The sequence below is a fragment of the Hemitrygon akajei genome, chromosome 10 (genome assembly GCF_048418815.1).
Source record: "Hemitrygon akajei chromosome 10, sHemAka1.3, whole genome shotgun sequence".
Classification (NCBI taxonomy): domain Eukaryota; kingdom Metazoa; phylum Chordata; class Chondrichthyes; order Myliobatiformes; family Dasyatidae; genus Hemitrygon; species Hemitrygon akajei.
Genome location: NC_133133.1, coordinates 55483480 through 55498542, shown reverse-complemented (window position 1 = coordinate 55498542; position 15063 = coordinate 55483480). Strand labels below are relative to the sequence as shown.

Sequence of the window (15063 nt, the reverse complement as noted above, 5' to 3'; positions counted from 1 at the left end):
CTCAATCCGGCCCGTGACCTAAAATGAGTTTGACACCCCTGTTCTAGGGTGAATGTGGCAGTACATTCATCCTAGATGCTGAGGTTCTTGAAAGTTGTTCTATCTGCACTCAGCTAGTGAAGTGGAAAGTATTCCATCATATTACTGACTTGTGCCATAGAGATGAAGGAGAAGCCTTGGGTCATCAGGAAGTAAATCATTCACTGGAGGACATTCAGCTTCTAAATTGCTCTCGTGGTTACAGTACTTATGTGGCTGATCCAAATGAATTTTCTACCATAGTGATCCTCAGAATATTAATGGTGGGGGAACTCGATGGTGGCCATTGAATATCAGTGGTCAGTGATTAAACCTTCCCTTTTTGGAGATTGTCATTGCCCAGTGGCAATATGGTCTATCTTATCTCCGTCATGATGTATGTTGGCAAGGGCTGCTTCATTTGATAAGGAGCTGTGAATGGTATGGAAAATTATGTAGGTTATGGGAGTCTAAAACTAGAAGGCAATTTAAATTGAGAGGGGGATTGAGAAGGGAATGATTAAAAGGGGTTTCGGGGGGTCAATTATTTCACACATAGAGTGATAGCTATATGGAATGGGCTGCAAGAGGAAATAGTAAAGGCATTAACAAGATATTTGGACAGATATGTAGATAGAAAAGATTTGGAGGAATATGGGGCATATGCAGGTAAATGGGATAAGCTTAGCTAAGCATCTTGGTCAGCATGGCCCAGTTGGGCCAAAGGGCCTTTTCCATGCTGTAAAACTCTATGATTAAGGAATGTATCAATTTCTGATCTTTAGGGTAGAAGGAAAGTCATGAAACAATTGAAGATGACTGGGCCTGGCTCACCACTCTGACGAATTCCTGCAGTGACGTTCTAAACCTCCAAACACCACAGCCGATTTTCCTTTCTCCAAGACATGATGAAAGTTTTCCCTTTGATGCTCATTGACTTCACTATCACTGAAGCTCCGTGATGTTACACTTTTGTCATCAGCGACATTTACCCCTCACCTCAGTTCTGGAATTCAACTCAATGGACAGGAGCATGTTCTCATGAGGAACATGGGGGAAATTAACTTAAGAGCAAAGCTTTAGAACTAAGATGTGGAGGTGGGGAAAGCTTTGGAATGCTCTACCTGAGGGAGCCATGGAGGCTGAATTATGTAGCAAGATTTAAGATTTGTACAGGAATAAAAAACGATGAAGAACAAGGAAAGAGGAGCTGAGGTCAAAAATCAATCATGTTCCTATTGAATTGCAGAGCAAGATCCATATGGTGTACTTTTTTATGCATATGCCCATTTTTGAAGAGTTTAAAAATACCTTGGCACTGACGACTACAATGTGCCTATTGTGCTTTTTTCCACATGTGGTGTAACAACGTCATAGAAATTACCCAGTCACATTAATGGCCTGGAAGTGCTTCATGTTGTATTTTCACTTGCCCCCTTCAATTGAGGTAAAAAATTTGCATATTATGGGCCAGATATTATTGTCGTCAATGTTGGTGAATGAGCATTTAATTTGCAAACCATTCCCCTGCCTGACATTGCAAAAGCGATTTTAAAAAACCTTTGCATACACCTGCAAAATGTGAAAGGACAGTGTATGTCACAGGATTTAACATGTGTCTAAACCATTACTTTTCCACAGCTGAGTTGGAAGTACGCCATCTCTTGGTGATGATTCTTTAATCTGGAGCATGCTAATAAATTTGCTGAATGGTCAGTCATTAACAGGGTCTGTAACATTGCCAGCTTCTGGCTGTGATATTCCATACGATTGGCTGACTCTTTTCAAAGCTATCAGCAGAAGTGTCATCTTAAAGCAGTTTTCTTAGTTCTCCCACTCTGAAGAGCGATACAGGGCTATACTGTACCAAACAGACTGGAGATGCTCAGAGCTCCACACCCTGAATACAGTGGCTCAGTGCAAAGCTGACTCTGTACTGCTTTTATTCCTAGGCAGCTGGTGTATCATCAATTTATTTGTCTTTAATCTTAAAACGTAATGTTACAAAAGCCAGAAAATTAGTATTTCTTACATCTCTCTGGTTGTTTCTGTCTAGAGGCTTGTGACTAGTGACACAGGGATTGGTGCTGTGACCATTGGTAGAGCACTAACATCTGCATCGTAACAAAGGGACCTGAGAATACAAATCCATAACTTGAAACTGGCAGCAAAGTAGATAGGATTTCAAAGAGAGCTTTTGGCACATTGGCCTTCTGATGCACCATCAATAACTCTCGGAGACGGGAGGCGAACGATGGGCTTTTATTAACTGCAAGAGACCACGATTAGCAGCAAGAGACCACCACACAACATCCTGGAGACTGAGGGAGGAGCAGTGCCTCCAATCGCCTTTATACCGGGGTCTGTGGGAGGAGCCACAGGAGCAGTCAGCAGAGGGGCATGTCCAGACAGGTATATGTAGTTCACCACACCTTCATAACTCAGGGCACTGAACACAGCAATTGGGGTGATAGGAGTCGGGCACCATGGTAGTGTAGTGGTTAGTATGACACTATTACAGATCGGGGTGTCAAAGTTTGGAGTTAATTTCCGACGCCACCTGTACTTCCTCACTGTGGAATGTGAGGGTTTTCTCTGGGTGCTTTGGTTTCCTCCACAATCCAAAGACATATCGGTTAGTAGGTTAACTGGTCATTGTAAATTGTCCTGTGATTAGGGGCTTGCTGGGCAGCATGACTGGAAGGGCCTACTCTTTGTTGTACCTCAATAAATAAAAGGAGTTGGTGAGCCGAATTTGGAGTATTTTGAACAGTTCTGGTCACCTACCTATGGGAATGATATCAAGAAGTTTGAAAGAGTACAGAGAAAACATACAAGGATGTTGCCAGAACTCAAGGACCTGAGTTATAGGGAAAAGTGGGTGTATAGTTCAGATAAATGCATGCAGGTTTTTCCCCTTCAGGTTAGGTGAGACGAGAACTTAGAGGATGGTGGGAGCGTGGAATGAGCTGCCAGCGGAAGACATGGATTCAGGTTCAATTGTAACATTTAGGAGAAGTTAGAATAGGTACATGGATGAGAGGGGTATGGAGTGCTCTGATCCAGTTGCCAGTAAATAGGACCAGGCTGGCGTAAACTAGATGGGCCAAAAGGTCAGTTTCTGTGCTATAGTGCTCTATCTTCCAGACAACAGAGGAACATAGGCAGGAAAAGACCATTTAGCCTTGTTTACCATTCATTAAGATCATTGATTTGTCTTAATGCCAGAACCATCATCCTGTGCTAACCCCTTATCATTTCATATATTAATATTAAACATCTACTTTGTTTCCCTTGTCAAAGTACTAAATAAATTAATATGACTTTTATCTGCATTAGTAAATGGTTAATTGATAAGTATATACTGCATATCATGGAAATATCTTGAATTTCTAAGTGAGCAATGGGCTCTGACATTATGACATCCTTTGGTGTACTCCATAATGTAGGGATGATGACCTATTGCAGTACTGATATCCAATGTTTCTGTCTGCATTGTTGGAAATTCTCTTTACACTGCACTAAAGCACTTCTAACACTTAGATTTTTCTTAAAGGTTGGCAAATTACCCAGTTGTCTCACAGACTGAATACCTAGAGGAAAAATTAGAGAATTATGAAAAATTATTATTAAAAAGATATGAAAATATTTAGAAATATTATCCTGGAGTAGGATACGGACGGCTAGTGAACTAGAACTAAGTGTTCACCAGCAAATTCCATAGTTACAGCTTTTTGAAGGCTTGCAACAGAAAAGGTGAGCTTGAAAACTAGAAATCCAAAGATTAAGTAACCTTCTTTGATAAAGGATGTCTACTCTGGGCCGTATTTAACTCCAATGTCAAAGTCTGTTTAATTGTTAATGGCTCAGGGCAGCTACAGGCCCACATTTTGACAAACACATAATAAACGTTGTGAAAAACTGAAGGCCACCGAAACATCACAAAGGTGTTGCTGCAAGCGGCCTTATCAAGTTGGAGAGGATGTATTGGCAGCTTCATTTTGAGGTAAAGTACTCAAAGCTAGAAACAAGAATTGAGGGAATTTTGTAATTCTACTTTTAGTGAACAGCACATTACCTGTGCCATAACTGGATCTGAGAATTGTGCTAAATGATTTGTGTTCCATCAACTTTGAAAAAAATATATTCTCTTCCATTTCAGTGTAGAGAAGAAAAAATATTTAATTTTATCACAACTTGAAATAATGTGTAAGGTTTTACCCTATCTAGTATTTCCAGGAAAACTATAAATTCAAATAAGAACACTACTTTTATCATATTATGACAAATAAAACCAGGTAACCCCTGTTTTTCTTGAAAAAAAACAAGAAAAAAGACCACATTAATAAAAATCAAGATCTTCAGAAATATCCAGATTTTCCGTGAAGCTCTGGTCAGGTTGTCAATTGGAAATGTGTAAAAGTCTTTCTTTTAGCTGTGATGAATCCTCTGCACATTACTCCGGCCTGGTCGTGCGGTGTCGCAGGGCCTCCTTAACTGGAATCTGCCCTAGGCCTGAGTCACCACTCCCTTGTGCCTGCAAACAGAATAAATTCCATAAACATCTGGCTTCATTTCCTTTATGCCTATAATTTAACGAAATTCTTCTATTGACAAACTTCCTCCAGGTGGAAGAACGACAACTTTCTAAACTCATGAGGTGTCCGTACTCTTTGAGAGTATTGACCACGTTCAAAATCATCAACTCTGTAGTTGACATTTTTTGTGCTTTGATTGGAGATTACTGCCCTTGTTTGCAATTTTTGTTAAAAGGCTAGTATCTACGGTTTGCCTCGGTATTCATAGTATATCTTGGTATAAGGGATAATTAAAATTGCTTCTTGATTATGACTTTGTATATAATTAGATAAGAATATCATGACTCCTGTGCATTATATCTTTCTTTTACAAAACTGACATTTAATTTGTTTGTTGTTAACATTATTTCCTTGGCATCAGACATAGTGCTCCACTGTTGAAAGGTTTGTATTTTTCAGTTTGTTGAACTAAGGCCTTTTCAGATAAAAGTAGGGCTTTTCATTGCACAGTTCAAGCAAGAACAGAATAGTCCTTGTCAATAATTATTCCTCTACTGAGAAAGAATGGGATCAATGTGGGATTAGTGTAAATGGGTGATTGGTGGTTGCTTAACGGCCTATTTCTGTGTAGCATCTCGCTGTGGCCTTATGACTATGTCATTTAAACAAATCAGTTAGGTATTATCATGTCTATTTCTGAGATTTTTCTGTGCATTCCCAGCATTTCAAATACACCTGCTTTTCCAGAAGAATTTAATAGGTTTTAAAGTGCTTTGATGTGTTGTTAGGGGTGATAGATATATGAAACTCTTTTTCCTTTCAATTACTAGAATCTAGATTAGTGTAGAACATAGCCTTAGAAGGGTGGATCTCTGACATTGCTACTAAGACCAAGACAGCAAATTGGCCAGAGATGATTGAGGATTCAATTGCTGTACTTAGATACGAGTCAGCAAATTAGAATGATGTGCAAATGATGGAAATGACAATATAGTGAAAATCCCAACCACTGTGCTGCTGGAACAATAAAAAGCCGTCTACTTCCAGTGTATCACTGTTGCTATGGTTTATGGAGAAAGGAGGATCACTATATTTTCTGACAAAGAAAGTGCTCACTTACATATGTTTTAAAAAAAGTTTCAGGCCTGTATGCAGGTCAGTGCCCGCAAAAGCACATTAAAACTGTGGCTGTGGAGGGCCTTTGACTCTTTTATCCCTGGTCTTAACATGTTGGGAACTCAGACAGATTTGGGTTTAGGGGGTCAAGGAGGTGAGGAATAAGAGGGGTGGTCTGGACTGAGTTGGAGCAGATAGCTTAGGTAAGGGTTTGGATTATTGATTGTTTGGAGGATGGGGTTAAGGGCTTGTTTTCCCAGGTGGGAAGGTCATAAGGAATCATTAGCTGAGTCTGATCTCTTGAAGGGGGTGTTGAATCAAGCTGCGTGATAAATTGATGGATAAGGGGAATATGTCAGGCTGGGATGATAAGCATGTGACAGTCTGTTTCTATCAGGTAATGATGCTGAAAAACTAATTAATGCCTTTATATCAAATAGACGAGATTACTGCAATGCATTTTTACTGGCCTTCCAAAGCAATCGGTTTACCAAACTTCAACTCATTTAGAATGCCACTGCTAGACTCTTAATTAAAACCAGGATGAGGGGGCCATACCACTCTCGTCCCAGCTACTCTGCATTGGCTTTCTGTATCTTTTAGAATTGATCTTAAAGTTTCCTTAATTGTCTTTAAAGCTCTTAATGGTCTGGAATGGGAATACATCACAGAATTACTTTTGTTTTATAATCCTGCTTCAGCTCACAAGTCTTCTTCCTCTGTTCTCTTAAATTTCAACAATCTCCCTCAAAAGATCATTGGTATATCAGCTTTTTTGAACTGTGGAATTCAATACCTAAAACTATAAGGGATGCAGACTCACTTTTAAACGCCAGCTCAAAACCCATTTAACCTCGCTTTTGACTAAATCTTTTTGACTTTTTTCATGTTTATTTTTATTTTTTATTTTCATGTTTACACTTTATTCCATTGTAAAGCACTTTGAACTACATTGTATGAAAGTGCTCTAGAAGTAAGTTATTATTATTACAACTATGCTGTATTGAAAATGTGTGTGAGGGGACAAAAGGAATCTCCACAAAAGAGCTAAGGAGCCCTGGCTGAGTCAGGTCCCCCCCCAGCAATGGTCTCACTAGTCACATAAAAGCAGGCTCTAAGCACTGTGAATCTGTGTCTACAAGAACGATATTTAAAAGAGCCCATGCAGATAATCTTTAGAAAATCCCAGAAACAGCATCAAAGGGAATGTTACATCATCACTGGACAGTAATGCTCGAGTTTTCTAGCATCACACACACGGAGGGCCCAGAACCAAGTACACTGAGATCTGAGAGCATTTGATTTTTAAATGAATCTGGATCATGTAGTGCACAGAACCTGATACTACCTGCTATAACTTTCAGACAATAATTCACAAGTTGAACCGTTGGGAGTATTGGTTTGTCATGTGATTTATAAAACAAAACGATGCTGGAAAATGTTACAGATAAGAGCTCTGCTAAATATTTCAATTTGAAAAGTTAGGTCAAAGTAAAAACATTTCAATGTTAAAGAAATGTTCTGGAATTCCAACCTGTGCAGATATTTCCCATTCTGCTTTCATTTGTCTCCGGGCACTTTCTTTGTCCATCCCTTGTTGATCATGGAAAGGGTTACCTGAGAATGCAGATCATGATTAACAATCATTAACAAGTCCAGTCCAAGGTGGAGTGGAGACATGACAGTTTAGCACTGAAGAATCTGATTGTTGAACTGGTCTGTAAACTGGATATCAGCAGTCAACTGCCATCAGGAAGAAGGTACGGGAGCTTCAGGACCCACACCATCAGGTTCAGGAATGGTTATTACCCTCTCAACCATCAGGCTCTTGAACCAGAGGGGATAACTTCACTCGCCCCATCACTGAACTGTTCCCACAACCTACGGTCTCACTTTCAAGGACCCTTCATCTCATGTTCTCAACGTTCATTGTTTATTTTTTGTTGCATTTGCACATTGGTTGTTGGTCCGTCCTGTTGGGTGGGGTCTTTCAGTGACTCTATTTCTTGGATTTACTGTGTGTGCCCACAAGAAAACAAATCTTTGTACTTGGATAATAGATTTACCTTGTACTTTCTCAACTAGTAGCAATTATTTTTCAGTCAGAAATAGCTGTAAGATAGACCTATTGGGGATCTGATGCATTCTCAGCCAAGGGAACCAAAGAACGACAGTAATGTGCTCGTCTTCAGCAGTTGTCACCGTTGGAGTAGAGAGCAACACGAGTCTTGAAGCAGATTAACCAAAGAGATTCTGCAGATGCTGGAAACTTTGAGTAACATACAGAGAGTGCTGGAGGAATTCAGCAGGTCAGGCTGCATCAGCTGAAGGGAATAACAGCTAATAGTTTGGGCTGAAACCTGGTGATTTCCTCCAGCATTTTGTATGTTACTCTGGAAGCAGATTCCTCAGTGGCTAGAATACCTTGGTGGAAACTACAATAATATTTTTAGCTTTTAGTGTTGGTGCTTAGCTTAGTGGATAAGGCATTGGAATCTGAAGTAATCTGAAGGTCACTAGTTTGAGCCTCAGCTGAGGCAGTGTGTTTGTGTCCTTGAGCAAGGCACTTAACCACACATTGCTCTGCAATGACACTGGTATCAAGCTGTATGGGTTCTAATGCCCTTCCCTTGGACAACAGCGGTGGCGTGGAGAGGGGAAGGCCTGCAGCTTGGGCAACTGCAGGTCTCCCATACAACCCTGCCCAGGCCTGCACCCTGGAAACCTTCCAAGGTACAAATCCATGGTCTCACGAGACTAACGGATACCTATATCTCTATCTTATTTTTAGTTTTTCCTATGTATTATACTTTCTTTGCTATTACGCCTCACACAAGCCTTCAACTCCAAGGCACCTGAGGAAATTGCAATAACTTGGCTAAATAGACTTTATAGTAATCAGGAACTTGGTTGATGGCAACTTCACCTTTGTCAGAAGGTTACGGCACGTTCCACTCCAGGAACTTAAACAGAAAATCCAAGTTGTAGTGTTGATGGTGCCACCTGAAGGTGTGGACCTGAAGACCTGTTTCTTTTAGGATTTCATAATACAGTTTTAAAGAAGAGTAGTCAACGTCACTAATGAAACAGATTAACGGGTCCATTTTTCATTGCTAAATGGAATCTTATTTACCCAAATGACTGGCTCTTCAGAAGCCCCCTGTAACACTGACTTGGACCACAGCAATATCTTTGAAAGTGAGTGGCTGAGCTTTCTTAAGGTAAAAATGATGCAGTGGTCTAATACCATGATTACCAGTGTAACAGGCAGCTAAGTTGTTTGTGAATGTAGAGAATATAAGTTGGACTCGTGTGTTCTTTTTGACTACATCTATTTCAATATATCATTTTCAAGCCCTCCTGATCTTCTGCATCACTAGCCTTCTGCCCCTCAAACCGTTCCTAGACTTTCTGACTTTCAGCCTCTGCCAATTCTTCATCTCCACTCTCTTCTTATTAACCACTTCCACTTTAAGTTCATGTAATGAGCTAGCCTCCACAACACTCCGGGGCAAAGAAGTCCAAAGATTCACCTCTCTACAGGAAGAGTTAATAGTTCAGACCCGGGACATGTTGACAGAACTTAAGCTTACTGATAAGCTAGGTTCCTCTGGGAGACTATGCATCGGAGCACACTAGCAGAATGTTGGGCATTGTTGATCATTCAAAGATCAGGGCATTTATAATAATGAATGAATTTCAAACGTATTTATGGATTATAAAGTGCTTTGGGACATCCTGAGCTTGTGAAAAGCACTATATGAATGCAGACTATATTGACCTGATCAATTTTTCCCCTTCCAGAGAAGCATTTCAGCAAACTCCAATAGGTTCCCATCAAGGTGGCAATTGGAATCCTACTTAAACACAAGAAATTCTGCAGATGTTGGAATAACTACTTAGGCTCCCAGTTCCCTTACTCAACTAAATGGATAATCCCCGTTCATTGTTCCTTTCAAATGGGAAGTACAGAACTGCTAATTTTATTGTGGTGGTAGGCTTACTAAATCCATTTTGAGGCTCTTAACAAACAAAGGTAATCAAAACCAGCCCCTAGCTCAGGCAGCTGAACTGTTAATGCTATTGAGGTTACCTGACTGCTGAAACTGGCCCTCTGTAATCAGTTTTTCATCATCGTTGACCTGCACATCATCAGTTTTCTTGTAGTAATAATCATCAGGGGGCCCAAAACGCTACGAAAACAATCCGTGTCACAGGAGAACACAACACGTCAAGATAAAATGTATTAGTGAAAATTACAGTACTCCACCCCCCCCCCCCCCCCTTAAAGTACAGGCAGGGGACACAATACCACACAAAGTGGGTAGGTCAATATAGTAGTTATAAGAGAACCAACAATAAATTACAGGAACGTGATTCAGTGAGATTATTTTAGGTTTAAGCATTTAATTCTTACTCCGTTTTTACTCTATTATGAACCAAAATTAACAACTTACCTTATCTGGCCAAACAAAGCTAATGAATAAGATCACTGGTAAGGCAACTGTGAACACATAGACTCCCCAGAGCCACGGGCGCTTGTCTGCTGCCAAAATGAGTTGCATGATCAAGTCAGGCTGTGGACAACGGTAATCAACAGAAGTTATCAGTCACAGATGAAAAAATGTATCCATTCACACTCAGAAACAACTAAATAAAGGCACAGACTGACACATGAAAACACAATGAGGCACTCTCAGACGTTTTGCCACACGATGGCACCGTTGGACAAATGACAATGGAAGTTCTCCTTGCTCGGGGAACAGAGCTTCCAAATAAGATCCAAGCAAACTTCCCCGGTTTGGGGTTCATCCAACATGAAGAGAAGGCTCCCAGTGAGATATCCATCATTACGTTTTTTAATACATTAAAAAAGATGGCCGACCTCAGCAAACAGTCAGTTGTCTGGATGTCAAAAACAGCAGCTCCTACTGAGTCAACACATACAAACAAGCTGGAGGAACTCTTACTGAGGGAGCCTCCAGCAGATTCTCATTTGTCTTGAGGTGGGGAGGTGAACGACGGGTCCACAGAAGACCCATTTTATTGTTCGCTGGGAATATTATCAAATAGAGTCGGGAGAGCAGTGATAAGGTAGACGGAGTGAGTTTCATCGTGGACACTGGACTTCCCTACTGTGATTATTTGCATTTGAGGGGCTCATGTAGGTCTTTGGTTGGGACCGTCAGCATTCCTAATTCTCAACTATCACAGCATCTCGTTTAAGGGAAGAACAGGGAGAAAAATTTCTCCCACTTGGATATGTGCTAACACACTGCAAGAGTATTAATAGGCACGGGGAGACAGATTTTAATTTAGAGTCACAGAGTCAAAGAGCACAGGAACAGGCCCTTTGGCCAGTCTAGTCCGTGCTAAAGTATTGTACTGCCTAGTCCCACTGCCTTGCACCTGGACCATAGCCCTACATACCTCTCCCTTCCATGTACTTTTACAAATTTCTCTTAAACGTTGCAATCGAACCACGTCCACCACTTCTGTTGGCAGCTTGTTCCACACTCTCACTGCCCTCCGTGTGAAGAATATTTCCCTTAAATATTTAACCTTTCAGCCTTAACCTATGACCTTTTGTTCTAGTCTTACTCAAATTCAGTGGAAAAACCCTGCTTGCATTTACCCTATCTGTACCTCGCTTAATTTTATATACCTCTATCAATTCCCCTATTAGATGGAGTTCTTATGTGGCACACTGTAGTCTTTGGCAATGTTGGACTAACATTTTCATGGTAAATGGATTTTAATCCTATTGATATTCCAGATAACTTTTAATCCATTTTATGCAGCAAAACAATAAAGTTTCCTGCAAAAGGAAAGCAGGAAATGGGGCCATGAGACACTTGAAGAAAATTGAGCGACCCTCATGTACTTAAAGTGAGTACAGGAAATGGAGCTTCACGTGTTCAAAGGGATTGTGGGAAAAGAGACCTAATGGGTTTAATGGAAGCATGGGAAAAGGCCCCAGTGGGTTCAATGAAAGATTACAAACAGTCCCAATGAGCCTGATGCTGAACCATTGGGATTTCTGAATAATTGGATAGCAGATTAATACAGTTCTGCTGTATTAAAGTAACCGCTAAGAATTTATACAAGGCTGCAAATATATATTGTTACATCTGTGTACCATTTACAGTATGGATGTTATTACTGTTGATGAATATTGCAGAGGGACTTAAATGCCAAGTGCTTATAACCAGATGCATCCTGTAACAGTGGGAAGCCTGCATAGGAGCATCCGTACATACTGGCTGGTGCCAGAGCTGGAAGAATTAAATGCTTGCCCAACCAGAGAAGCAAACCCGTAAGCACCTGCAGGCCACAGGCAGCGAAATCCTATAAAAGTATCTGGCAGAGCCTGGGATAATTCTGAGCACGTGGTCGCACAGACAGCCAAAAGTACAGCAGCACCCAAAACTAATCTGACAGATCCAAGATCCAAAGTGCAAAGCAAGTATACAAAGTTCTGAAGTTGCCAAAATAACCTCCCAGCACCAGTAGTGTGAACAAAGCCTTTCACACAGAAGGCAGCAAAGTAGCAGAGTGCTTTTGCTACTTTCTGGCATATTTCCGTTATTTCTTCAGCCCTCAATTGCTGGTGTGTTCCTACTTTATTTTACCTGCTAAATTCCGGGAAACCTTATAAACCTACAGACCACAGTAAAATTGTGGAGGCATATTACTACTGCCATATCTGAGTGACAAACATTTTTTAATTGACATGCTGCCTCTTTAGTGGAGGGTTTCCATCACAGCTTAACTGCAGTTAGAAGTGGGAGATGATGGTGTGGAGTTGCCTCACTGATCTGTCAGTGTGCCTGGTTTTAACCCCACCATCTAGCTGCAATCCTCTCTCAACCCCCATACCTGTTGGACCAAACCTAAGTAGCTGTGCACATTGAAACTTATCCTATGCTGTAACGCAACGAAAGCGATCGCTCTGCAACGACTGTTAACTTACTCCATCTGCATCATATATTGCCTTTGCTTGTGCCCAAGAGTCCTTCACCCACTGCTTGACAACCTCCTCATCAGATGAAATAATAAAGTTGTCAAACATAATGTTGTCGGTGAGTGACCAGAGTTCCAGTCCAATGGCACTGATTGAAATCATTTGGAATGGGTTTGAATCTTCAAAATAGTTTGGGTTAGGTATCTTTCGAGGTGTCCATACTCCCTATTGGAAAAAAATTAGAAAATTAGAAATTTTGCTAACTTAGACTTCTCGGTTATGTTATAAAAAGAGTAATGTTTACTTCAGTGAAGAAAGGAAATTGTATCACATTTGCTTTAAGAGTCTAAAGACAGTTACTTCTCTCAAGGGAGACAGCAACAATAGCTACAAGAAATGAGTCAGTACTGTTTAAGTGATCTTTCCATTATAGCCAGAGCCTTTTGGGATGAGGAGACATGTTGGTGTATAAACTGAAAAATCAAGTGATGGGAAGAGATAAAAGTGCAGGGATCTCCTGGGATAATTTCTCACCTTTGGCTGATCACCTTCAACACTGGACTCATGCTAGCTGACTTATCACATATAATAGATGGATTGGTGGCCATTTAAAATCACACAGGTTTCAGTGCTCCCAACGTCATGTGTTTTTTCAACTGCAATGCACCTCATTGTCCATGTGTGAATTCCCAGCCAAAACTATTCCTCACCTGAAACTCACATATGATAATCATTGGGTTGGGTTCTAAATTTCTTTCTTCAGAGACACCCATAGATTAACAAGAGCAGCAAGAGGAAATGTTAAAAGTTATGAAATACAAGCCTGATGCAGGGTCTCAACTCAAAATGTTGACAGCTTCCCTCCACAGATGCTGCCTGTTCCATTAACTTCCTCCAACATTTTGTTTTTTTTTCACACCCTCTGGTCTGCACAGCACACTTCTGTTTTTATTAACGACCATATTTCTGTATTTATTAACAGGAATGCTACAGAGTGTTCAAAACTTCTAGCTAATATCAGCAAGACTGTAAAACCTTAAAAATCTGTTTCACACAAAGACCGTCAACGTAGCATAGATGAATTTACTTTATAATTGGGATTGGCAATCATCGGTGCTTTCCATCTGCCTTTGTAGGCCGGGTTGGGGATTAGGGAAGGTTTCCAGGTTCCACAGCCTGCAGACTTGCACAGAGGGTTTGGGATCTTTGGTTCTTCCCATTCACCATCCATTTCTTTATCCCTGCAAAACAAAATTTAAGTGATTCGGATCGAAAAATAATTCCTAAATGATCTATGAGAAAAATAAAGAAATAGTTTATTATGAACATCTCTTTTATTAAATCTAACGTTAAACATTGACATTTTTGTTCATCGCAGTGGGGAAAATCTTTGGATTTTGTTATTATCAGTCATTGCTAGAGGAGGCAAAAATAGTTGGACGTTAAGTAATGATTTCTCATTTATAGGGCTAGAACCTCACGGACTGCGGTGGTTCAAGAAGGCAGCTCATCACTACCTTCGCAAGGGCAACTAGGGCTGGGCAATAAACACTGGCTTAGCTGGTGATGCCCACGTCCTGTAAATGAATAAATAAAAAGATAGCTTGGTAAGATTAATGAGGAATTAATCAGATGCATTTGAAAGGATATTATGTTGAGGTGTGTGATGTATAGACATACAGGTAATGATTCTGCAAAGAGCTGAGGGTATTTCAAAGAATATGAGTATGAAAGTTGGGTTATATGGATGAATATCCCAATGAAGTTATGGTATACATCATGAGTTTGGTGTCTGGGTGCGGTTGTATTCCTCAAGCTGTGGGAAGACGACTCATATCTATAATCAGCTTCTGCTCAACTCACCAGTCTGAAGGTTTTGTAGCTTCCGGATCTGGAATGTATTCTGGCTCGTCATCCAGCCAGTTAAGAGGCTTCTCAGCAGTGGGATCAGGAATATAGCGGGGAGCATCCTCATCCCTGTAGTAAAGAACATTGCAGTTGTGCATGTGAATAACTGACGTAAATTCATATTGTAAATTACTCAGAAAGCATTAAGGTTTGCAAATAAAATATGGCAGTAGGAAGGAACAACTCTAGATATAACACATAGCAATAGTAGGACAGTGATTTGAAGTTGTCGGAGAGGCTAGTTCTGAAACAGTGCCTAAAATACTGGCCAACTATGCATTCTATACCTTCTCTCCCAGCCTTCTTCATTCTATTCACACCATCTTTCAGTACTGATGCCAGCACAGTATGAAATATGTTTATCCACATAATAATCTCTAGCTGAGATTAAACATTTGGTTGTGAAATTGAATTTTTTTCCAGAAAGATCAATCCACTACTGTAAATTCATATTTCTATCAGCTGAGGGATGACTTTTACTCACTTTCTTGCTGGTTGAGGAATTTATCTGAATTTGGA

At 40.4% G+C, this 15063-nt stretch overlaps 1 protein-coding gene across 1 annotated transcript in view; it reads right to left on the bottom strand.

The window, feature by feature from the left end:
• Positions 1–4174: 4174 nt before the first annotated feature.
• The window catches only part of LOC140734412 (calmegin), a 32346-nt gene continuing 21457 nt past the window's right edge, over positions 4175–15063 (bottom strand). The window contains exons 9-15 of the mRNA XM_073058321.1: positions 14500–14613; positions 13724–13877; positions 12646–12861; positions 10130–10249; positions 9766–9865; positions 7207–7289; positions 4175–4555 (exon numbers count right to left, since the gene is read on the bottom strand). Of these exons, the coding sequence (XP_072914422.1) occupies positions 4475–4555; positions 7207–7289; positions 9766–9865; positions 10130–10249; positions 12646–12861; positions 13724–13877; positions 14500–14613 (868 nt within the window). The 3' untranslated portion in view covers positions 4175–4474. The remainder of the gene's footprint in view (positions 4556–7206; positions 7290–9765; positions 9866–10129; positions 10250–12645; positions 12862–13723; positions 13878–14499; positions 14614–15063) is intronic.